The 23911-nt window shown below is 49.6% G+C and overlaps 1 protein-coding gene across 3 annotated transcripts in view; it reads right to left on the reverse strand.

The window, feature by feature from the left end:
• Positions 1–3325: 3325 nt before the first annotated feature.
• The window catches only part of ISM2 (isthmin 2), a 53041-nt gene continuing 32455 nt past the window's right edge, over positions 3326–23911 (reverse strand). The window contains exons 2-7 of one of the 3 annotated variants that reach the window (XR_006281955.1): positions 17099–17362; positions 14433–14754; positions 11194–11334; positions 10307–10384; positions 6833–9305; positions 3326–5427 (exon numbers count right to left, since the gene is read on the reverse strand). Coding sequence is in view for 2 of the 3 variants with exons in the window: in XM_043516260.1 (XP_043372195.1) it covers positions 8788–9305; positions 10307–10384; positions 11194–11334; positions 14433–14754; positions 17099–17362 (1323 nt within the window). In the remaining variant the exon portion in view is untranslated. Of the gene's footprint in view, positions 9306–10306; positions 10385–11193; positions 11335–14432; positions 14755–17098; positions 17363–23911 lie in introns of all 3 variants that reach the window. The other 2 variants (XM_043516260.1, XM_043516261.1) reach the window with 2 other exon arrangements.

Below are 23911 nucleotides of genomic sequence, written 5' to 3' on the forward strand. Positions count from 1 at the left end.
TCTCAGCCCTGGTCTACACTACGGGGTTAGGTCGAATTTAGCCGCCTTAGGTGGATTTAAAAATGACTGTGTTTACACAACCAATCCCGTTCCGTTGACCTAAAGGATTCTTAAAATCAACTTCTGTACTCCTCCCCGGCGAGGGGAGTAGTGCTAAAATCGACCTTGCAGGGTCGAATTTTGGGTAGCGCAGACGCAAATGGACGGTATTGGCCTCCGAGAGCTATCCCAGAGTGCTCCAATGTGACCGCTCTGGACAGCACTTTGAACTCCGATGCACTAGCTAGGTACACAGGAAAAGTCCCAGGAACTTTTGAATTTCATTTCCTGTTTGGTCAGCGTGGTGAGCTCAACAGCACTCAGCAGCACAGGTGACCATGCAGTCCCCCCAGAATCGTAGAGCATAGAAGGTTTCTAGGCTCCCCCTGTCATCTCCGTCCCTGAGGTTATCACAGATTAGAAGGTGAAAAAAATGCACTTGCGATGTCATTTTCTGAGCTCATGCAGTCCTCCCGCACTGATAGGGCACAGCTTAATGCATGGAGGCATTCAGTGGCAGAGGCCAGGAAAGAATTAAGTGAACGCGAAGAGCAGAGGTAGGGCGCGATACTGAGGCAAATGGGGGAGCAAACAGACACGATGAACTATCTGTTGGAGCTGCAGGAAAGCCAACAAGAGCACAGATCCCCACTGCATCCACTTTATAACCACCTACCCTCCTCCCCATGTTCCATAGCCTCCTCACCCAGATGCCCAAGAACGCGGCAGGGGGGAGGCTCCGGGCACCCAGCCACTCCACTCCAGAGGATGGCCCAAGCAACAGAAGGCTGTCATTCAAACAGTTTGATTTTTAGTGTGGCTACAATAAACAATGTGGCCTTGTCCTTCCCTCCTCCCCGACCCCACCCAGGCTACCTTGTCCATTATCTCATTTTTTTTAATTAATAAAGAAAGAATGCATGGTTTCAAAACAATAGTTACTTTATTTTGAAGTGGGGAGGTTGGTTGGCTTACAGAAAATTAAAATCAACAAAGGGGGCGGGTTTGCATCAAGGAGAAACACACACACAACTGTCACACTGAACCTGACCAGTCATGAAACTGGTTTTCAAAGACTCTCTGATGCGCAGCGCACCTTGCTGTGCTCTTCTAATTGCCCTGGTGTCTGTCTGCTCAAAATCGGCCACCAGGCAATTTGCCTCAACCTCCCACCCCGCCATAAATGTCTCCCCCTTATTCTCACAGATATTACGGAGCACAGCAAGCAGGAATAACAACGGGAATGTTGGTTGCACTGAGGTCTGACCAACAGCGCCAGCGAGCTTTTAAATGTCCAAAGGCACATTCTACCACCATTCTTTACTTGCTCAGCCTATAGTTGAACTGCTCCTTATTACTGTCCAGGCTTCATGAGCCATGGGAGCAAGGGGTAGGCTGGGGTAGGTGCGATCGCGCGGTGCTGCTGGCTGGGAGAGCAGCCTGAGGCAGAAGCCTCCAGCTTGCAGGAGAGCAAAGTTGCAGCGGAAGCGGTGGAGCTGTACATCATGCCCTGGACGTTGCTAGGAGTTGGGCAGGGAAGACATTCCCAGAACCCCCGGCCAAGCTACATGTCCAGTGAGGACGGCTGCCAGTCCTACTGCACCATCTGCTGTAGAGTTGCAGGAGAGCAGAGTTGCAGCGGAAGCAGTGGAGTCGTACACCATGGACGAGGATGGCTAGCAGTCCTACTGCACCATCTGCTGCGAAGGCACCCAGGAGGACCAGAACGGATTCCCCGAGCTCGTCGCTGGGAAGCAGGAGAGCAGAGTTGCCGCAGAAGCGGTGGAGCCGTATACCATGGACGAGGACGGCTAGCAGTCCTACTGCACTGTCTGCTGCGATGGCACCCAGGAGCTGCTGCTGTGTAGCAACGCTAGCTGCTGCAGATACTTCTGTGTTGAATGCTTGGAGATCCTGGTAGGGCAAAGTACCTTGGCCCAGGCAAAAGACAAGAGCCCTGGAGCTGTTACATGTGTCAACCACAGAAGTGCTATGGGTTGTTATAGCACTTACCAGACTGGAATGTACAGGCTGCAAGACTTCTTCACCAGCAACAAAGGACAGAAATATGATGCACTTAAAATCTAAAAAGGCCCACACATTTCCCAGAGTCAGTACTCTTGATAACAGAATGCCAATGATTGCATTGGCTACTTGGATCACAGCAGCCCCCACAGTAGACTTGCCCACAACAGCAGCGGTGACAGTGAGCTGAGCAGGCTCCATGCTTGCCATGGTGTCTGCATGGGTAACCCAGGAAAAAAGGTGTGAAACGATTGTCTGGTGTTGCTTTCACGGACGGAGGGGTGACTGACGACATGTACCCCAAACCACCCACGACAATGTTTTTGCCCCATCAGGCATTGGGAGCTTAACCCAGAATTCCAATGAGTGGTGGAGACTGCAGGAACTGTGGGATAGCTACCCACAGTGCACCGCTCTGTAAGTTGATGTTAGTCACAGTAGTGAGGATGCACTCTGCCGACTTAATGCGCTTAGTGTGGACATATGCAATCGACTGTATAAAATCTAATTCTAAAAATCGACTTCTATAAAATCGACCTAATTTGGTAGTGTAGACATACCCTCAAACACCACTAGGCTAGGTACAGTATAGAAGCATCCACAGCCATGACCTTGGAAGGTGGAGTTCAGAGATCTCACTGCTACATCATTTCCAAGCCTTCTCACAAACTGACCCTGATGGTCCCCTCTTAGGGGAGATAGTTCCTCCATAGTGGGGGGCCTGGATGACCTCTCTTTCTGACAGCAGGCTGTGGATTATGAGATCTCGTGTACCACTTTGTTAATGGTAATGATACTGGGAGAGCATCTTTCATCCAAAGCACTTTCCAGATGGCACACAACAGTCAAGTCACCCACCTCCCACCCCAGCACATTCAGCCCCAGCGTGGGATGGCAGCAGCACGTCGTTCTTGTTGTTAGTTGTATTACAGCAGAGCCAGGAACAGAATCTAGGTCGTCTTACCCCCAGTCTGGTGCCCTATCTACTGGGCCACACTGACTCTGCTCAGTCTATGTTCTCTATCCAGCTCTCCTAGGGCCTTGGGAGGGACGAACAGGGGAAATGGGAGATTTCTGAGGGACACCCTCCAAAAACCAGTTCCAAAATCCAGTTTTAAAACCAGAGTGGGTATTCTCAATTAAGCCAGGATCCAGATCAGCACAAGTGAGGCTGCAGTCTCATACTCAGGAGCCCAAAGAGATCAAATCCCTTTGCGCTCCTGGGCTTTCCACCATCAAAGACCAAGCTAACAAGCTTGCCTTGTAATAACAATAAATTTTATTGGTAAGAGACGTGTGCACTATTGCTTCTCTTTCGGTAAAGCCTCTGCTCTCAGTTCAGATACACAACACAGCTCCACAGTGCAGCCCCATCCACCAGAATTACTTTCCCATTTCTTAAGCAACTGTGACCACCACAAACAATAAATACTGTACAAGGGAACCAAACATTACCATGCTAGGGATGGACGAACCGGCTCAAATGAAAACCTGCCTTGATCCTTCCTCCCCTGCCCCTCCCAACACAAGCCTTTGAGTTTTGAAAATTCCAGTCGTATTTGGAAAGCAACTAAAGGCATCCTGGTTTCCACACCCCCTCTTTTCTCCCATTTCTGCTGGGCACAGGAGTGCCAAAAATGTCACAGGAAAGGCTGCTGTGGGCTTCCTGCAGGAGAGGGTGAGCACCTGGAATTTGCAGCCTGCAAGGTTCACAGCAGCATCTGAACCATGTGGTTGTATCTCGGCTCTGAGCTATTTGAGGTTCGCCCATCCCTATCAAACACAAACAATAGAGAGAGAAGAAAGTCAGCAAATTTGTCTGGCTCCTTACAATCCAGCTATGAACAGGGACCCAAATTATGCAGCATTCAACACCATTTCTGTTTAAAATGTAACTAACCCACTCAGCAATATACAACTTAACACAACTGAACAATATCAGTAACAACACATACATTTTAAATAAAGTGCTTTATTGCAAGTCAGAATGCAGGAGAATCCCCCTTTATGCAATTTGGTAGGAGTAAAAGAAATATATATATATATATATATATATATATATATATATATAAACAATATAATTAAGGGAGGTGGAGACAAAGAACTCTAATAATTGTGGCTCAACAGAATCTGTTTATTGGGATATAAAAATAAACCTTTGCCCAAACATCTGCTCTTCCTAGCGTAGCTCAATAAAGCTTCCTGGGTGGGTAAGGTGCTTGTGTGAGGAGCAGCACTGCTTCTTGCCCCTCATATTTCTATTCTTGTCTATGTTTCCTGAATTCCCCAACCAGGGAGGCAGAATAGCCACTCAGCATCCCAGGAGGTTTCAATAGCAATCCCTTCCTATGAAAGTTCCCACCAGCCCCCTGATAGGAACTGTGTGTGTTACAGGAATTATAGCATCATTTCTGGGATTATGCAGATTGATAAATTCAGACTAACCATGAGTCAGGATGTTATTAACATGCAACAGACCTTACTATAAGGAGGTCACTTATTCACTGGCATCTTAGCCTAGGGAAGAAGCTGGAGAACATCCCGAAGCCCTCATCCCAGAAGGGATATATGCGAAAACCCCACCTAGGAAGTTCTGTATCTTTTTGAAAGGTAGCAAGGTTTAAAAGGACATTTTTTTAAGAAGCAGATAGACTGTGTACTGACGCTAAAAAGATTCCTCCCATTACATTAGATCAAGAGTCCTCTGAAGTGGGCCAATGGCATTTGATGTGCAAGAGGCAATAAGAAGAGAGACTGGGGAATGACAAGGGATAATGTGCTTTTCCTTCCACCAATGACTGACAACTTCACCCGCCCATTCATCTGCTTCACACACAAATGTCTCCAAGTCTTCTTCCACACTGCCCCTTACACATAGAATGCTGTCCCAGAACTGATCCATCGACCACTGCCCTCACCTCCTTACGACCCACTTCTGTCACAAAGTCGATGAGAGACCAGCCAACAAGCGGTGGTTTAAAGGACAGGGAGAATATAGCTGGCCCTTAGTTTATCTACCGTTAATGTCTTTTTGTCTCTAGCTCTCACCCCACCTTTCATATGTCACTTGTCAGCATAACCTGTAAGTTCTCTGGGGCAGGTCTGGATATAGGTTTGCAGTGTGCTCATCACAATGGGGCTCCCATGCTAATCGGGGTCTGTGCATATCAAGGAACTATAATTATTAAACAATAATAATCCAATATGTGGTAGCTTGGCAAATCCACTGGTTTGTGTTTCACTAGTGACAGCGTTCCACGTGGTGACTGATGACTTGAACACAATGGTCCAGAAGTGAAAGGTTCAACGATTACAAGAAGGGTTGGAGAGAGAGCGAGCTGACAGACTGGGTGCTCCCTGACCCTAGAGAAAGATATTGGGACAATGAGGAAACAATGCACAGCGATCAGTTATACAGACCTTCTGCCAATGAAGGGTTTTATCCTGACTGATCGATATTCTGCAGCAAAGTCTGATTAACCAGCTGTGCTTGTTGGAATCTTAGTGTGGCCATGATCCTATTCTTTGTCAGATTCCCTTGATTTTCTCTTTATTTCCTCTGCCAGATAAATGTTGTTTTATTTAGGATGATCTGAACTGTTGCCTGTTAGGTTAAGCTGCTGGGTACCCAGAAATAAAGACCCCGAGGGAGGCAGCAGAAGAGACATTTGTGTCTTGGCTCTTGGTCAAAACCATGGGAATGTTGGGTGCTGGAAGCTACCATAGGCCAACGTGGACCTGGGGAGAGCTGGAAAGCCAGGGCAAGGCACCGAGTCATGTGAGTAGGCATTCTGGAGACACCCAAGATAACCACTAGGATGGCACCCATGCAGATTTTTTATTCTGTGCATTTCCTCCTACTCTGTATCTATTTTGCATTAGTCAAATCCCAGTTCTCCCTGGCCTGCAGCCAGCTGAGTTTGGACAAACCAGCTCTGCCTCCTTGCACGTCTGTCTTGCTGTCAGATTGCCACTGCTGGAAATGACACTACTCTGGATGTAGGGCAAGTAAGTACCCTGCACTCCTACTAGGTAGACTCTCTGTGACAGCTTTTGGGTCAGGAAAACAGCGTTCCTTCAGTTCTCGGCAGTGGGGGGGTATGATGGACGGAGAAAATAAAGTACTGAGCATTTGGAGGTCTTTCCTCCCTAGCTACTTGGGTCAGATTTGGGGATTAAAACACTTGACACGGTTCCTTTGTCATAGGAGATGAACGTCTCACCTTGTCCCTGATGTTACCTTGTCCAATTTGTGTCTGTGTATTTTTTTTAATAGTTTTAAGGAGGTGGGTGGCGCAGCTCTTGGGACCTACCAGCGTGTGGTTCATCCCACTATACTCACTCCTACAGTAGATCCTGGGCAGGAATGGATTGAAACAGGGCTCGTGAGCCCCAGGGTCACGGACAGAGGGTGCCTAGGCAGAGCAGTGAGCCTGAAGCGGAGGGGCAGAGCATATATGAGCCATACCTGCTGGTTCCCTAATGAGGTGGGGCTGGGCTGCCTCATTTCAGGGGGTTGGGCAGAAGATACCATTTGGGAAGGAAGTGACATTTCTGCCCCCCAGTGGTGAGTGGTTTATTCCCATCACCTGTTTGGACCCCACGCCCCTCGTAAGATGCTGGGCCTGGAGCTTTTCCTAGGAATGACATTTGCCATTTCCCTAGGGGACCACTAGATGTTGCTATTGCCACACTGTGATCCAGCTCACCATGCACTTGTCAGTCAGCAGTGGGCAAGGCACAAGAACCTTAAGGGGATGGGTCATACCTCAGCTTCCTCAAATAATCCACAGGAACTGGCCACAGGATGGGCTTCAGCCACAAGAGAGCATCCCCAGCAGCAGACAGGTCCATGAGAGGCTTGTGGGCCCTGGTCGGCGAGTTCTTAATCGAGGTGACAGGAGGGTGAAGCATGCACCTTTGGCTGGGTCCTATGTTGCTTCTCGCCCCAGTAGGATGGGACTCTTGGATTGGAATCAATGACCATTCCCCAAGAGCCTGGAAATGAAAACATGCTGAGGGCAAGGGCAGGGAGTGACTATCCAGGACACCAGCGCCTCCCACTCAGTAGCTGCTGTTCTTCCAAACATTCTCCACTCCCTATTGCTGCTAGAAGAGAGGGATAAAGCTAGGGAGATGGCTGGGCAGGCAGGAACGCAGGGGACTGGACTAGTAGATAACTGGGGACAGTGGGGAGAGAGGGAAAGGGGACCTGGCCTTGAAGGTGCCCAGAGAGAAACAGAGCGGATGCCGATCTGCTCTTTCTAACCAGATGCCAAGTTGCAGGGAGTGGCCTAGTCCATCACACTCGCTCTCCCCCAGTGTGTGTGGGGGGGGGGCACAATGGAGACACATTGGCTAAGGCTGCAGCCTCTCTAGGGGCAAAACCCAGCAATGGTGCAAGCATCCACATGCGGGAGTCTAGCTCCCATCTCCACATGGTCTTACAGTGTCAAAACCACTGGCCAGCCCCAGGGGCAAAAGCCCTGGTCATAGCTGGTCACCCTGGCAGGGTGTGGGCTTGCAGAGAGATTCCTTTGACTTGGGTGCTTTCTACACATCGTTGTGAAGACACAAACAGCAGGACTGCCTCCTGCACTCTGCAGAGCTGAGGAAGAGAGTGGGTGGATACCATCTGATGGAAGGACACTCCTCAACACTACAATGCACCAGGAGAACTGACCTGCCAGGGAGATCCAAGTGTCCATATGGGCTGCTGATGCAACTTCTACCAATCCCCACATCCCATTCCCTTTGAAGTGAGGACAAGGTGTTAAACACAGATATTGGATCATTTCCTTTTCCTTCTCCTCTGGGTGGAGACCAGATCTTGTTTGTTCCTATTTGCCCCCGGCCCTGGCAGCAGGTGTGCCTTATTCTCAATAGCTCTGTGAAGAGGGCATGTTTTCACATAGCTCCCAGCACCCGCATCACTACCCCATTCCCCAGCCACAAGAGCCTAGGGAACACCATGTGGGCCTTTCCCAGTCTCTTTCTTTCCAAGTCTGAACTGTAAGATCCACGGGAGACTCCACCCCGTACTCCTCACTCCTCCTTTTAGAGGAGACCCAGTACCTGCTAAGGCAGGCGTTTATACCGTTGCCTGGTCGGATGTCTCTGATAAAGCTGCTGACTCTTTGCCTTAACAGCAAGTTTTGGTTGGTGTATTAAACTCCACTAGCCCAGCTGCAACATGAAGCAAACAGAAGCCAAGAATGTTCACCGTAAACCCCTGAGCTCCTTGTGAGATTGCAATTAACACTTCATAGAAAAGTAACAGGAGCTGCGCCCTTTCCCTTTATGCACCCCCACCCTCAGAGGCCACTGCTTTCCATTGCCTCTAGCTGTCACCCGCATGGATCCTGTGCTATCCACAGAGAAGTAGCTGGAGTGAGAACAGCACCCCTGGGGCCAATCAGGCAGCAAGGATCACCTGGGTCCCTTGGAAACTGGAAAGGAACTGGGATGCCACTGTGAAAAGACAGATTTAAAACCAATCCCTGTGGTTGGCACCAACAGGGAGCTTGCGTGTAAGGCCAAGCGCTCTGCCTCTCCCCCAGACTGCGTTGTTCCAAGGGAGTGACAAGCAGGGGATGACTCCAGAGCCTCTGTGGCCTGCAGGCCCTCACTGCGGTGGAGAGAGAAACAGGCCCCCTGGTGCTCCTGGAGTGTTACGTAGTGGACCTGCCACATCCTGCTCCCCGATCACTCAGCCGAGCTCTGCTAGTACTCCTTGGCCTCCTGCAGCTGGGAGAGATACTCCTCCTCAGTGGGGTTATCAGCGCACTGCTGCCCATTGTTGGGGGGCCGAACAGCATGGTACCGGCTCCAGTCCCCCTTGCACAGAATCCAAGGCAGCATGTCCACCTTGTAGTGCAGCTCCGGGGAGAACTCCGTGCTGATGAGGTTGGGGGCACCTGCCCCCTTGCCCCGGGTGATGAGCTTTGTGTGCTCATCGTAGCAGCAGTGCTGGGCAGCCAGCGTGGTGCTGTCCAAGGAGAGCATGGAGCGCAGGCAGAAGCGGGCCGTGGGCTTGTAGATGTCCAGCCGCTCCTTGGGCCCACTGGCATCCCGCCAGCGGAAGTTCTTGCCCTGGCCCTCGTCCCGTAGATTCACAGCGCTGTAAACAGCCTCCAATGGGTAGGAGCAGGGACAGCTGGGCAAATCCGTCAGCACCTTGCTCAGATACTTGGTGAGGAAGTCGCTCCTGCAGTTCAGCCACTTCTCACAGCTGTCCACATCTGGAGGAGAGAAATAAGGCCCAGGGGGAGTATAAGCAACTTCCCCACGCAGTGGGTACCTCTCTGAGGTCCAGCCACAGCCCTGCGAATGGAGGTTACACCACAACAGCTGGGCTAACAATCACCATAGCCTCCATGGAGGAGCTGGTACCAGGGGAGGAGATTGCCAGCGACAACAACCCCTGTGCTTGAGGGCAAAAGCTGATCAAGAGATGGGGATTGGAAAAGAATCTCTCTCCATGGGATACTGTTGCACAGAAAGGTGCTTAATATGGGCTCTGCACAATTTCTAAGCATTCAGCACCAGCCACTGTTGGAGAGAGGCTACCAGAGCAGTTGGGCCATTGATCAGTTTCAGGAAGACACATGACAGAGTGAAATCATCAACAGGAACATGATGCAGTCATGGGTCATGTCCATACCGCTACAGCCAGTGCAGATGGGACCTTATCCATGCCTATAATCTTTACTAAAGCGTCACACTGTCTCAAAGTTCAACATGTCTCAGGGACTTGGGTTAGGTCCTGTCTTCACTGCATAATGGAACCAGACTGGAACCAGGCTGTGAGACCACTGTGCTGTAACTGGGCTTCCCAACATGAGTGTGGCTGTAGCATGGACAAGAGCCGTAGACTCGTATGACTGTGAAAGCACCTAGGTGTGTGGGGCATTAAATCTCTCTCTTGCTTCAGGGTGGGACTTCCACTGGGGCATTTCTATCCTTCTCATTATGAAGCCACCCTTGAGTGGAATGCCTAGCCCATGCCAGCAACCTCTGTCAGAACAGCATGCCTGGAACATGCTAATGCCTAGGTCCTTACGTGGAGGGGGCTGACTAACATTTCATGCCTGTGTGGATATTTCAAATAAGTCCACCAGAACCTGGGCCCCTTTGCAGAACACTCCCATCCAGGTAGCAGCATCTCCTCCTTGGAGTGCTGCACCATGAAATCCCTTAGGAGCTGCCAGGTCCCTATTGTACAGAGGAGAAATGCGCTGACCTGAGTTGAACATCTCTGTGGTGTTCTCACCCTCAAATGGCGTCTCGTCAGTGGTGAAGACCATCTCCCCATCTGCTCCTTCGGAGATAAACCACACAAGCAAATAGCCAAGATGAACCTCGCAGAGGTAATGAATCCCTTTCCAGGGATGGGCCAGCGGTCCTGGCTGGGCTTGGGCATCAGACCCTTGTATTTCCACCTGCCCCCTCCCTACAATCACGGTGGCCTTCCCCTATGCACAGAAGATCAACGGGATGGTACTGCAAAGAGGATAGCACTAAGGGAGTGTAAGATCGCTGGTTGTGATGGATCCTGATGGTTAGAACCAGCACTCAATATTCCAATGAGGATTTCATGCTTCATATGTAACAGAATTTTGAAGGTAGGCAGCAGATCTATGATCCATGGGCTACTTACGGCTGATTATGGAATGACAAGCCACACCCTCTCTTCATGATGGAAAGAACCAGCCATTTTTACTGGCTCAGATCAAAAAATTGAAAACTATTACCCCTTCAAGCACTAGCCAGTATCCAAACAAAGGACAAGAGAAGCTGAGTGTTTTAAGGGTTTAGGAGGCAGGCCAAGGACCACAGAGGGATTTGGCCTATGGGTTTCTTTTCTGGGGTGAGTCCCACCTAGATCCCTTCATCATGTTAGAAAGGGATAAAGTTCTCCCTGCCCTGTGGAGATAGAAAATTCCTCAAGTGACCCTCCTGTCCCGAGCCAGGAATCCATCCCTCCCCCACTAGCAGAAACAGGATCTTGCTGTGGGAAGGGCCCACTGGGCACATGAGTTTGAGAAAGGGCCCCCTAAGGCATTAGGGGAGGCAGAGAAGTGGCCCTGTCTGGAGCATGAGGAGTACAATAGGAGGGGAGAGGCTCACCAGGGCAGCGATACAGGTCGCAGGTTCTCGACTCGGTGGCTGTGCAGGCATAGCCACAGGATCGGGTTCTTTTCTGGTTGCCGCTACCACAGGTCACACTGCAGGGGGACCAAGAGCTCCACTCCTCTTCATCTTCATAGTCTGGGGGCAGCAAGAGAAGGACAAAGCATGAAAGTCCTTGTGCAAAGCCCAGATGGGAATGAAGCCTGGAGCTACTCTGGACTACCCTGCTGGCTTCCTTCTACCTACATCACCCTGCTCCTAGCTCCCCCTGTCCTGCCCTCCTGAGCTGGTCTCCAAAGGGGAGCTGGCTAGAGCTCAGGAGAGCACTTGAACAGATTCACAGATTTTTAAAGTTGAAGTCATCTAGTTTGATCTCCTGTATATCAGCAGCCACAGAACTTCACCTGGCTATCCCTCACTGAGCCCAATAAGAAACGTAAGAGCAGCCATACTGGGTCAGACCAAAGGTCCATCTAGCCCAGTATCCTGTCTTCCGACCGTGACCAATGCCAGATTCCCCCAAGGGAAGGAACAGAAAAGGTAATCATCCAGTGATCCCATTGCCCATTCCCAGCTTCTGGCAAACAGGCTAGGGACACCATCCCTGCCCATCCTAGTGAATAGCCATTGATGGACCTATCCTCCAGGAATTTATCTAGTTCTTTTTTGAACCCTGTTATAATCTTGACTTTGGCCAAGCACAATAGTTTGTGCTTGGCCACAGCATATCTTTCAGAGAGACATCCAGTCTTGATCTGAAGATACCAAAAAATGGAGAATCCATCACTTCCCTGGGTAGTTTGTTCCAGGGGTAATCACCTCCACTGTTAAAAATGTGTTCCTTGTTTCTACATGGAATTTATTTAGTTTCAACTTCCAGTCATCAGTTCATGTGATGTCTTTCTCTGCTAGACTGAAGAAGGACCTTGTATTTCCTCCTTGTGAAGAGACTTCTACCCTGTAATCAAGTCACTTCAATCTTCTTTTTGATGAGCTAACCTGATCAAGCTCTTTAATCACTCACTACAAGGCATTTTCTGCAGCCCTCAAATCACTTTTGTGATACTTTTCTACACCCTCTCCAATTTATCAATATCCTTCTTAAAAATCTGGACACCAGAACTGAATGCAGTATTGGTCTCACCAATGCTGTACAGAGAAGCAAAATCACCTCCCCACTCCTACACACTGCTGCTGTTTATACAGTCCAGAGTCACGTTAGTCCTCTTCACTGGGAGCTTGCACACTATGACCCATAAATCCACTTCAGAGTCAATCCTTTCCAGGATACAGTCCCCCATTCTGTAGGTGCACCCTACATTCCTTGATCCTAGATGTATGACTTTGAATTTGGCTGTATTAAAAGGCATTTTGTTTGAATGGGCCCAGCCTACCAGGCCATCCAGATCACTCTGTGTGACTGCTGAGTCCTCATCATTATTTACCACTCTGCCAATCTTTGTGTCACCCGCAAAGTACATCAGCAGTGATTTTATATTTGATTCCAGACCGTTGATGAAAATGTTGAAAAGCATTGCGTGTAGAACCAATCCCTGCAGAACAACTAGAAACACCTCCATTCAATGATGATTTCCCATTGGCCTAATGTGAGAGGGTGAGAGCACACGCACATGGTAAGTACCTTGAGGAACTGCTCACAGCACAGCCGCGAGCCCTGGAGAGGCACATCCGATTCCTCTCAGTGCCCCAAATTGGCTAGTTCTGGAGGGAGCTGTGTCCAGTTCCCACCACTGTGACACGGGGAGTGGGAGAGAAGTGGAAACACCAGAGGACCCTGAACCTTCCCTGAAGTGCCCCCTTCTGCCCCTTTTCTAATTTCTCTGAGTTTTTCATGGATGCCACTCCTGACAAACCCAGGTTGGGGCAGCAGCAGGTGGCTGCACCTGCCCTTGCTGGCACCCTTCTCTGCCTGTGCTTCCTTGGAACAGAATGTAGGCGTCCCGACTCCCGGTCTTAGCCACTAGACCAGTTGTTCCCAAACTTTTGTACTGGTGACCCCTTTCTCTTAGCAAGCCTCTGAGTGTGACCCCCCTTATATTTAACACCATTATAAATGCTGGAGGCAATGCAGGGTTTGGGGTGGAGGCTGACAGCTCACGATCCCCCATGTAATAACCTCGTGACCTCCTCAGGGGTCCCAACCTCAGTTTGAGAACCCCTACACTAGACCATTCTCCTTCCCAGAGCCAGGAACAGAACCAGAGCCCTAATTCCCACCTTGGCACGCCCTCTCTGAGTTGAGAACAGAACTCTGGAGTCGTGGCGCCCTGTCTCCTTGTGTTAACCATTACACCAGGGTTCAAATTCATTCAGTGGGGAGGGATGCATTCCATGCTTATTGATGGTCCATGGGCTGGATATACATTTAGGACTGCACAGTCCCCTATCCACAACCACCTCCCACTGATGGTAGTGGAGGTTTGCACAGGATCAAGGTTAGAATACAGCCTTGCTGTAGTAACTCAACTTTCAGGTCATTTATTATTTGTTCACTATCTTAATGCCACATCCAGTCTTGCTCACTTCATTCCCACCACCTGCCCCATTCTATCTGTCAGAGCCATCAGCCATAAGATAGTTAATGCTGACACTGAACAGTCATAGAGTCACAACCGTTAAGTCCAGAAGGGGCCATTATCATCTAGTCTGACCTCCTGCATAACAAAGGCCAGATAACCTTGCCCCCTCATTTCTGCATGGAGCTCATAACTGCTGTTTGAGCTACAGCATATCTTCTGGAAAGGCAGCCAATCTTCATTTAAAACCTTCAAGTGCTGGAGAACCCGCCACATCCCTAGGTAAGTTGTTCCAATGGCTACTTACCTACATGGTTAAAAATCTGTATCTTATTTCTAGTCTGAATATACGTATTCATTAGGCTTTAGCATTAGCAATCCAATCAGCTGGGAATTCAGTTCACACCTCTGAGTTATTTATCTAGGCTGTCTGCAGACTCAGGCAGACTTCACTGTTTTGGTTCCATTTGGAAAGTTTCCTTCACAACCATAAGGGCTAAAAACTTCCTTTTTTTTAAACACAAAAGCTGAGATTTATGCAAATCCATCAAGCTGCCATCTGTCTGACATCCCTGCACTGGAACAGGCTGCCCTGTGGATGTACACAATGCCTTTAATAGAGAATGCAGCCCCTAGTGGGCAGGGAGGTGGTCACTGCAGAATTCAGGGGTATCTGCTGAGGGGCAGGGGATGACTCACCATAATTATATTTTTCCTTGAAGATCCAGTTCTTCTGACTTGACCACCTCTGGTCCCAGTCACCTCCCACTCCGCTCAGCACTGTCTCCTCCTCTTCCTCATATTCTGCTGTATAATCTTCCTCCTCCTCCTCTCTGTCCAAGCTGTCATCCTCGTCCTCCTCTTCTTCCTCAGTGGGATCCGTGTACTCCCAGAAGAGGGGCCAGAAGAGGTCCTTGTGGGACAACCACTCAGAGGAGGTCAGGGACCAGTCATTGCTGGTCTCCTTCAGCAAATCCATCTCTATCTCAGCCTGGGGATCATCCACCACCTCGATGGTTACCTGGGAAGCCAGACACAAGGCAAGGCGATAAGGGAGGGGCCAGCACTGAAGCCAGGGCTCTTGCCTGACTCAGTTGCCGGGGACTCCCTTAAAGGGCAACAAAGGATTTTCCTGTTGGTCCAATAGCTCCTGACTCAAGATCTAGACATTCCAACTAGTTTCCTGCTTTGGCCGGGTTGTGCTATGCTGCAGGATACAGTGCCGGGCCCTGCTAGACTCCTCCCATGGCTGATGGCTCCAATGTGTCATTAAAAAAACCTGACAGAGTCTGGAGGCAGCGAGAGGTACATTGCATAAAACAAGAACAACCCAGGAGACCCAGGGGAGGTGCAGGTTTGGTAAACGGTTTGTGAAGCACGCTGAGGTGCCCGAGACAGGCAGGGGGTCAAGCAACATAATCCTCCAGGAATAGAAACAGACCCCACACATTGAGAGAGGAGGCAGTTTAGTAATGGGATGGGTGCTACAAAGTAAGATCTCTCTGGAGGTTAGCTAGGCCCTTGCTCTTGGAATGGAAAGTATCAGGACCAGCATTGTGATGATTGGGTGGACTGAAACTCCAGCCACACTCTTAGAGATCCAAGATTATTTTCTGGCTTGAATCACTAGAGCAGTGAGATTGGTGGATCTCAACCTAGTTGCAAGCGGACATTCCTCCACAGTACAAAACTCAGCCTGGCACAGCTGGTAGGAGGGACCCAGTACTCAAATAGCAGGGGTTGCTGCAAGAAACGATTGAGGTACATTGGCAGAGGCGTGTGTGGGTAGGCCAGGGCTAGACTAGCAGGGGGTGTTGCAGGTCAGTCAGGAGACATGTTTTGGGGGTGGCTAGCCCAGCCAGGCAGGGTTGGGAAAATCTCTCCTGACTGCAGAGGGCCAGTGCATAGGCTAGAACTCTTAGAAATGCAGTGCTAGTATCCCCTTAGGAAACAGTCCATGAAACCATCCTTTGCTGTAAAGGGAGGAGTTCTAAAAAAGAAGCGAGAGGGGCCAGGAGTACATAGAATCCTGACCAAACCGATCTGGAATTTACATGCCAGCATCTCCTGTCTTAAATGGGTGTGGCTTATATGTGCCTGAGGATTGTTTGCCAAAATTTATGGTATCAGCCTTGCAGAGTCTAAGAAATGGGGCCCCCACACAAAAGGTTTCCAATTAGGAGATCAAACAAGGCCAGAGAGAAAATATCTGGTTAATTGACCCCACCCTGCAATTTGTCTGTGGCACTCTCCAGGCCTGGGTCCAGTTCCAGTCTGCCACAGTGCCCTCCCCCCGACATTCTCAGCACCCTGCACACATGCTGACAGCCAGGGTTCAGCTAAGGCAGCAATCAGGCCCTTTAGGGATGAAGAGGAAATGGAGATCAGAGCAATTCTGGATACTCAGCTGGAGGTATTACCCCTCTGCCCAACCAAGTCCCCACAGGGCCCCAGTCCTGCAGCACATCGAGGGAGTGTTCCTGATCAGATCCTTCCCCTTTGGATTTTGTGCCAGCTCTGTACAGGCAGGAGGAGGGTTAGGGGACTTTGTCAATAGGCTCCCCACAATACAAGGTAAACCATGGTAGTGGTTTGCTTCCCATTGCTCTTATCTGCTGGGAGTTTATTTTGGCCTCTCTTCCCCAAGACTCTGGGAAAAATGTATCACCCCAGACCCTTGTATTGCATGTTTCAGTAAATTGGTGACTTGGATTGGCAAATTGGGCCAGGCAACATAAGAACCGACCCAAATGGAACCTTTGTTCAGTTTCAGCCTGGAGTCAGGTCCCTTCTCTCATCCATTCCAGACCCACCCACCTCTCCACTCAGATTCCTTCCCACCCGTAAGGATGGGGAGCTATAGCAGATCTCAGTGCCTCCCTACTGGAGCTTGGGTGTAGCAGTCACTGAAAATCTGCCACTGCTTCCCCATTAGTGTGGCCTGAAATGTACAGTGAGCCCATGAGCACAAGCTTCTTAGAGCGAGGGAGTTCCTGTCAGATGTGGCGATACGCGCCAGGAAGTGCCACCACTCCCCCCTGGCCTCTGCAAGGCACTTTACCCTAAAAACTGTTGGCGACAGAGCAAGCTGTGGTGGAATCAACAGCACTGGCGATAACCCAGGCTGTGACCAGCTGTCTGGGATGGTGTGCAGATAATGAAATCAATCCTGTCATGGTGCAGAGGAAGGAGTTTGGGGGCCCTTCTGGTCCCTACCACACTGCAGATGGATGGGGCCCTCGGCCCAATCAGGTCGTCCCCCAGCTGCTCAAGTGATTCTACACTTGCATAATCCAGCCACATTATTTTTTTGCTCCTGCCCAAAGTGTCCTTGTCCAGCCAGTGACAGAGACTTGTGCTCCTACCTGTATGTTTGGGTTCTGGGCACTCAGGTCAACGTTGGCCAACCCTGGCAGGTTCTGTAAGTCCAGCACAAAGGGTGTGCTCTCCTCCTTGCTAGCGCCGCCAGGCCAGAGCGGCACTGGCTGGTTCCTCGCAGCCCGCTGGGACGACCATCGGCGTTTGTGCCTGCGAGGTCCAGCCTTCCCACTTCGCCTCAGGCTCCGAACCTTGTTGGACTGTGGCATTTCCTCTTCCTGCATCAAATGGGTGTCAGATGAAGTGGAGACCTGGCAATGAAAGAGGCAGCGATGACCATTCCAACCCCACCCTGACCATCTCCACAGCTACCGTTCAAGACTCCCTCCTCACACCAGGGACAGGGCAGGAGAGCAGGCACTATGGAGGTGAGCAGCTGCCTGAAAATGCCAAGGAATAGGTCCCCGAAACATGCCTACTAAGAACTAACGCAAGGCTGATCGACCCACCATCTCCCTATTCCTCCAAGTGTGGTCTGAGACAGCAAACAGGCCAAACAAGCAAAGAGCATATCGACTGCTACACTAGATCTGGCCACCGGCGTATGTATTCCACTCTCCTCACCCCCACCCACCCCCCCGCAGCACCCAATCGGAGCAATTGCCCATCTATCCTTGCCACTCTGGAGCAGAGCAATGACTCTATATGATGTCTGGCATTTCCCTGCTTTCTGTCACATCAGAAATCAATCTAGTATTTGCACCTCTCTGCTATAATACTGTCCCATCTAATCTGTCATTTTGTTTTCCCTGCCCATACCAGACCAGTTTGCTAGTCCACCTTGATTGGTATCCTCACTTCTGACAATGTCAGAGACCAAATTCTTTGGAGGAAGGGCAAAAATCTATAATTTACCCGCCTAGCTGGTCAATATTTTACATGGAGGAAAAATTCCAAAACGCCCCCCACCGTGATCAGCCACTGCAAACAATCAATTTTCACCCTGAGGCACGAGATTTGATAACTTCTAGCTGGAAAATGATAAATGCAAAGATTATTAATGGTCACAAAGTCACCCAGCCCAACACTCATATGTTGTGAATTACACTGAGGCAAAACTTTCCCAAGATAACCCGGCCATGTAAAAACTATTTACTAGTATCAGAGAAAACAATTTATTTGAAGTTGGTCCAGTAAAAGATGTTTCCTCACTCGCTTTGTCTCTAGGAACCTCTTGAACAAATCGTCTACTAAAGGTCAATAGGAAAAAAAACTGCTAAAGATGAATGGCTGCATTTTACATTGTAGGAAACAGATAATGGATGGTTAAAGCCCCCCTGTATAGCAGACTATGAAGCAACATAACTTACTTGTAAATGGTACCCGTGACTCAAGCTGTGTGTTAACTGACCTGCTCTCACTCTGCAAACATTTGTATCTATTCTGAGGCACACTGTGCTCACCTCTGCATTCCCACTCTGGTCTGGGAGCTGCAGCAAGAAACAGTCTTGTGCCGATGCCATCTCCCAGGAAGGCTGATTCTCAAGAGGCTTCCAGATCAGGATGGGTTAAGGGTGGATTTGGAAAGAAGCAGGATTAACTCCTCCAAATGAAACCACTTGAACCAGGTTCCCCCCCCCCCCATCACTAACCTCTGCGATCAACACACACTGGGATTAAAGGGTGCAAGTCAAAGGGGCTGCAAGCTTCAGTGCATCAGAGAAATCGGAGATGGAAACAACCTGTCAAGCTCTCTGCACCCCAGTCCTCGCTCAACCAATGCAGGCTTCCCTACAGAAGGTTCTCCAGTGGTCTAGGATTTAACTTTCCAACCTATGTGCCTTCCACCCTGCCTGATTCCCCAGCTTAGTGCATCTCACAGGTAGCAGGTATTTCCTGATGCCCAGCCTAAATTCCCCTTTGTTCCTAGCTCTCTTCCTTGGCACCACCAAACCCTCCTTCCCCTCCATGAGCCCAGACTGTAGCTGCAGGATTAATGAAGAGGGAGAAGCTCCCCTCCCCACCAGAGAGACAGAACTGCACTTTTACCTGCAATTAGGGCCAGATGGTTTGGGGAGGGACTCCCCTTCCTTTCATCCTGATCACTGGAGCACTTCAAAGACAGCTGGAGCCAGGCCAGGTTCACATGAGCGCACATACAGCATGTCGGCCAGGCCTGTTCCTGCACATCAAAGGCCTGCTGCCTGTCTCCCCCTCCCCCAGAGAAAGGAAGGGAGCAGCGGGGACACTGCTGGTCCCTTTGCTGTTTATCAGAGTGGAGCTGGCTGTGGCAAAGAGACTGCGACAGCTTTGTCCAGATGGGCCCCTGCATACAGGTTTGAGGGGGGTTCTGGGTGAATATTCCATGTGTGGGGACAGTCGCTGCTCTGTCCTGGAGGAATGATCAGGGAGGATGGATATTAGGCCCAGGACTTTGTTTGAATTGATCCAGCTCTGATCCCACTGCCCTAAAGAAGCAATGGCTCCAATTTAAGACGTTCATGGCCCCAGGGTTTTGTTTGGGGTCTGTCCGTCCCTCTGATTTGATATCCTGTTGTGGGAAAGGCAGGACAGGGGTTTTCTATATTCGCCAAGCAGATGTAGCAACTCAATTAACTCTCCCACCAAGTCAGCTAGGGCTGTGCAGCAGCAGTGCATGGTGGGTCCTACTGCCAAGGTGGGGTTAACACTCTGAGGTTTGGGTTCAAAACATAAAGAACAATCAGTTCCAACCACTTTGGAGAACCTCAAAGCCCAGCCCATGGATTGCCTCTCTCCTCCAACCCCTAGCCCCAAACAGCTTTCACCTGCAAAACTGTGGCCCCTGGAATGCTGCTACCCCCAGCCCCTACCAAATGCAACAAGCCAGCCCCTGGATCGCCACCACCACCACAGTGGGCCAGAGCCAGGAGTTAGTTGAGAGCAGGCACCACAAGGAGATGCTGTATAGATTTCACAAGATTCACCACACACCCGTGACCTGAAACAGCTCAGAGGAAAGACCAAGTCCAACCAGACACGAAGTGCCGTTGGTATTTCCAATGTTCCTCCACAATGCGGCTCGTTGTGGAATTCAAGCCCTTCTGTTTCTGGATCATGACTTGCATCATGCTAAGCCATTTCGACCCTAGGCTTCCCTACTAGGTGGCTCAAGACACTGGGAATAGGTCATTACTAATCCACTGCAGCGTCTGAGTGCATTTCACTCCTAGGCTGCTAACCAGTCAGTGAATGTCTTCACCCTTTGAGGGCTATTTGCTACCTGCAATATCTCAGTCCAGCTCTTAGTGAGAAAAGCATCCACATCATAAAGGTCAGCATCACAGTTAACCCTTCTCAACAGAGAGGCTGAGGATGAATGGGCCACAGGCCATGAACTCTTATCCTACGGGGATTCCTCCAGGGCAGGTTGAGGCACCAACAGAGGGTAATGTGACGGAAAATGAACCTGTTCCATGGATAAAGAGACCCTTGTCACTAGGTCTGTCAATAGGACATCTTTCACTAGCACTACATTTTCACCAAACTGTACATTAAACCTTGTATTACAGTAACACACAGCACTGCAAGAAAGTCACGTCAATAAAACACTGATGATACATAGCCCTTTTATAGGGCTTTTCAACTGTAGGCCTCAAAGTGCTTAACAAAGGTACGTAGGCATCATCATCCCCACTTTACACATGTGGAAACTGAGGCACAATGCAGGGAAGTGTCCGTCACACAAGAAGTCACAGTGAAGAGCCTGGAGAAACCCAGCTCTCCTGACTCCCACTCTTCTGCCCTATCACTGGCCAACACTGCCTGGTTCAGATTTTACACCCTCACCAGCTCAGGAAATTCAGATTCTGGTTCCCACAGGGGTAACATAATTCTGCTGAAGGAGACCTGGAAAGAGCTGATGGGCTGAGAGATTGGCAGATTTAAGAAACCCCTCACCCATTTACCAAGCATAAAGTCCTCTGGAATCACTAGGGTCTAGTGGGATGATCTATCAGATGGCCCAAATCCTACACTCCTGGGTGCACTTCAATCAGAAGCTGATGCACGGAACATGCTCACTGTTTGATTTCAAACATTCAGTAACTCTACTTCAAAACCAGTTCCCTTTGCTAATCTACCAACATCCCGTGCCTCAATGCCAAACCACAACACACACCTAGTGTCCTTAATCTCAAATGAGGAACTAGACAGGGGCACCCCCCAACCCGTCCCTATTTTGTACACAGTGGCCATTGAGCTCCTGGCAATACCAACGTGGCCAGACTCTAATATTTTAAGGACTGAAGTAGGCCCTCAGACATAATTTTTGAATTTACCAGGCACTTATTAATATTCACCAAATTGCCCAGCACATCTCCCCAACAATTCAGTGATCTTCTCAAACAGTCGTGGGGGTGAGTGGGTGTCTCTTTGAAATCAAAAAAGGTTTGTATATATTAGAAGCAATCCCTACTGGCCAAGTTTCAGCACAGTATCCCACGCAAAGGCAGAGGTGACATGTAACTGTTGATAGTGTGCGGGGGGACGGGGGGAGGGGGGGGCGGATGATTTTGAACACTGTGAGCTGAGTAGATGACATGTCAAAAGCCGAGTCCTCAAATGAAGGAATTATTGATGCCAAGGATATCATGTGGAATTTTAAAATTTCAAATGAACTAGTTGAACTGTCACAGATCAAAAATTGGTCTCCATCCCCCATTTTTCTTGAAGTAGAATCCCTTCCCTTGATGTTGAGGTGGAACCCTTTCTATGGCTCCCCTGAGGAGAAGGGAGTTCACTTCTTGTCGTAGAATCTCCTCATGAGAGTGATCCCTTAAAAGGAACTGAGAAGGGTATTTGTGAATAGGAGATACCAGAAACTCGATCAGATAACCATCATGAATAATCTCTAATATCCATTTATCTGTAGGTAAGGCCCTCCAGTGTTTCTGCAAATTTAATAAGGTGGCCTCCAAATATTAGGGGAGGGGAATGAAATGGCATCAGTAAGGGGATGTGGGTCTCAGCAGTCCCGTCAGAAGAAACTCTTTGGTTGGGGGTTAGAGTATGATGTGGTGGCGGATGTTGCAGAGGCTGGGTTCTTGGGTCTATAAAACACTGTCTCGTGCATGGTGGCTCCTGAGGACAGTGGTGGTAAAATGGCTGAAAAGGTGGTCTTTCCCTATCCCGCTCTGTCTCATGTTTTCTCTTAGGGGCAGGGATGTAAAATCCCAGAGAGCAAAGCATTGACCTTTAGTCTTTAAGGGAGTGGAGAGACTCCACTGTCTTCTCATAAAAGAGGTTGATAGTATCAAAGGGCAGATTTGGGATGGTACTCCACAACTCTCTAGGGAAACCTGAGAATTGCAACTATGAGTAGTTCTTCCTCATAACTATGGCTGTAGCCATCCCCCTAGAAACAGAATCTGCTGCTTCCAGTGTGGTTTGGGGGGGAATTTTGGCCACCAGCCTGCTTTCATCCACTAAGCCCTGGAAGCAGGCCCTATCATCCTCAGGGAGCTTGTCCTTGAATTCCAAAAAATTATTATAGTTGGTAAAATCACATTTGGCCCAAAGGACCTGGAAATTTGAGATCCTGAACAGGAAGGAGGTGGAAGAGAAGATTTTTCTTCCTAATAGGTTGAGTCACTTATGTCCCTTATTAGAGGGAGTAGACTTTGGATGCTGTTGCTTGGACTGATCTGTAGCCACCTGCATCACCAAAGAGTTAGGCACTGGATGAGATAAATCTCTCCCCGCCCAAGACAGAACAAAGTAGCATTTCTCAGGCCTCATTGGGGTGGGTAGACAAGAAGCAGGGATGTACCAAACCACCTTTGCTGGGTGCACAATGGCCTCATTGATGTGGAGGGCCAGTTGGCTGGGACTGGAAGGCTGCAGAATGTCCGGTAAACTATGCTGAGGCTCCTAGACGTCCTCCAGTGGAAACTGTAGCTCCACTGCCAAACTGTGCATGAACCTCTGGTATTGTTTAAACTCGTTGGGTGGAGACAGAGAAGATGGAGTACCCGTCTCATCTGGTGAAGAAAACAAGATCGCTCCTGGAACCGTAGGAACAATTGGACCTAGCTCACCTTCCCCTTCTGAATATTCTGACAGTGCCAGTTTTGTGTAATGGGCAATGGCAAACAGGCCTCCTGCATTGATCCCAGATGTCTCTGATAGAGCTCCCAGGGTTCCCAAGATTGCCAGTAGGATGGATCAAATGACGGAGGAGAACCCATGCCATTGGCTACCGCCGGTCCCTTGGCCAATCATCTCTGGTCGGGGGACAGAACCCTGATCATTTGGGGCTCATGCTCCCTCTGCCTGACACCACAGAGGCTCCGACTCATCCGACAAGAAAGCCAGAAGCCTGCTATCTCTGGAAGAACCAATGTTACCTATGGTTGCATTTCAAGTCTGGCAGAGAGGATGGGGACTCTGCCTTGCAAGAACAGTCTCTTCCTCTGGTATATCCACATCCTGGAATAGAGACAGTTGCAGTAGGAGGGGTGAATGTGGGCAGGGCAGATGACCTCCTGGGAGCCATAGGTGTCAGAATGCCCTGGGTTACCAGAAGAGTCTATCGGCAGAGCCATTGGAACCAGAGTTTCTCTGGTCACTGTGGCAGTCAGCTTCCTCTGGGGCCGTGTTGCTTCTGGGTACCACATCGGCTCTAAAAGTAGATGGGAGTGCCAGGAGCCATTTATCCCAGGTCTTTACCATAGTCACTGATGTCCATACCCTTGCACACCTCCTTCTCCTGTTGAGAAGATTTACTCAGACCTAAGTCCTTTGTGTCCATGCATGCCAGCTCCCCCACATTGATGGGTTCAGGAAGTGATCCTTTCTCTTCAGGAACTTGTCCTTATGTC

The sequence above is a fragment of the Dermochelys coriacea genome, chromosome 6 (assembly GCF_009764565.3).
Source record: "Dermochelys coriacea isolate rDerCor1 chromosome 6, rDerCor1.pri.v4, whole genome shotgun sequence".
NCBI lineage: Eukaryota > Metazoa > Chordata > Testudines > Dermochelyidae > Dermochelys > Dermochelys coriacea.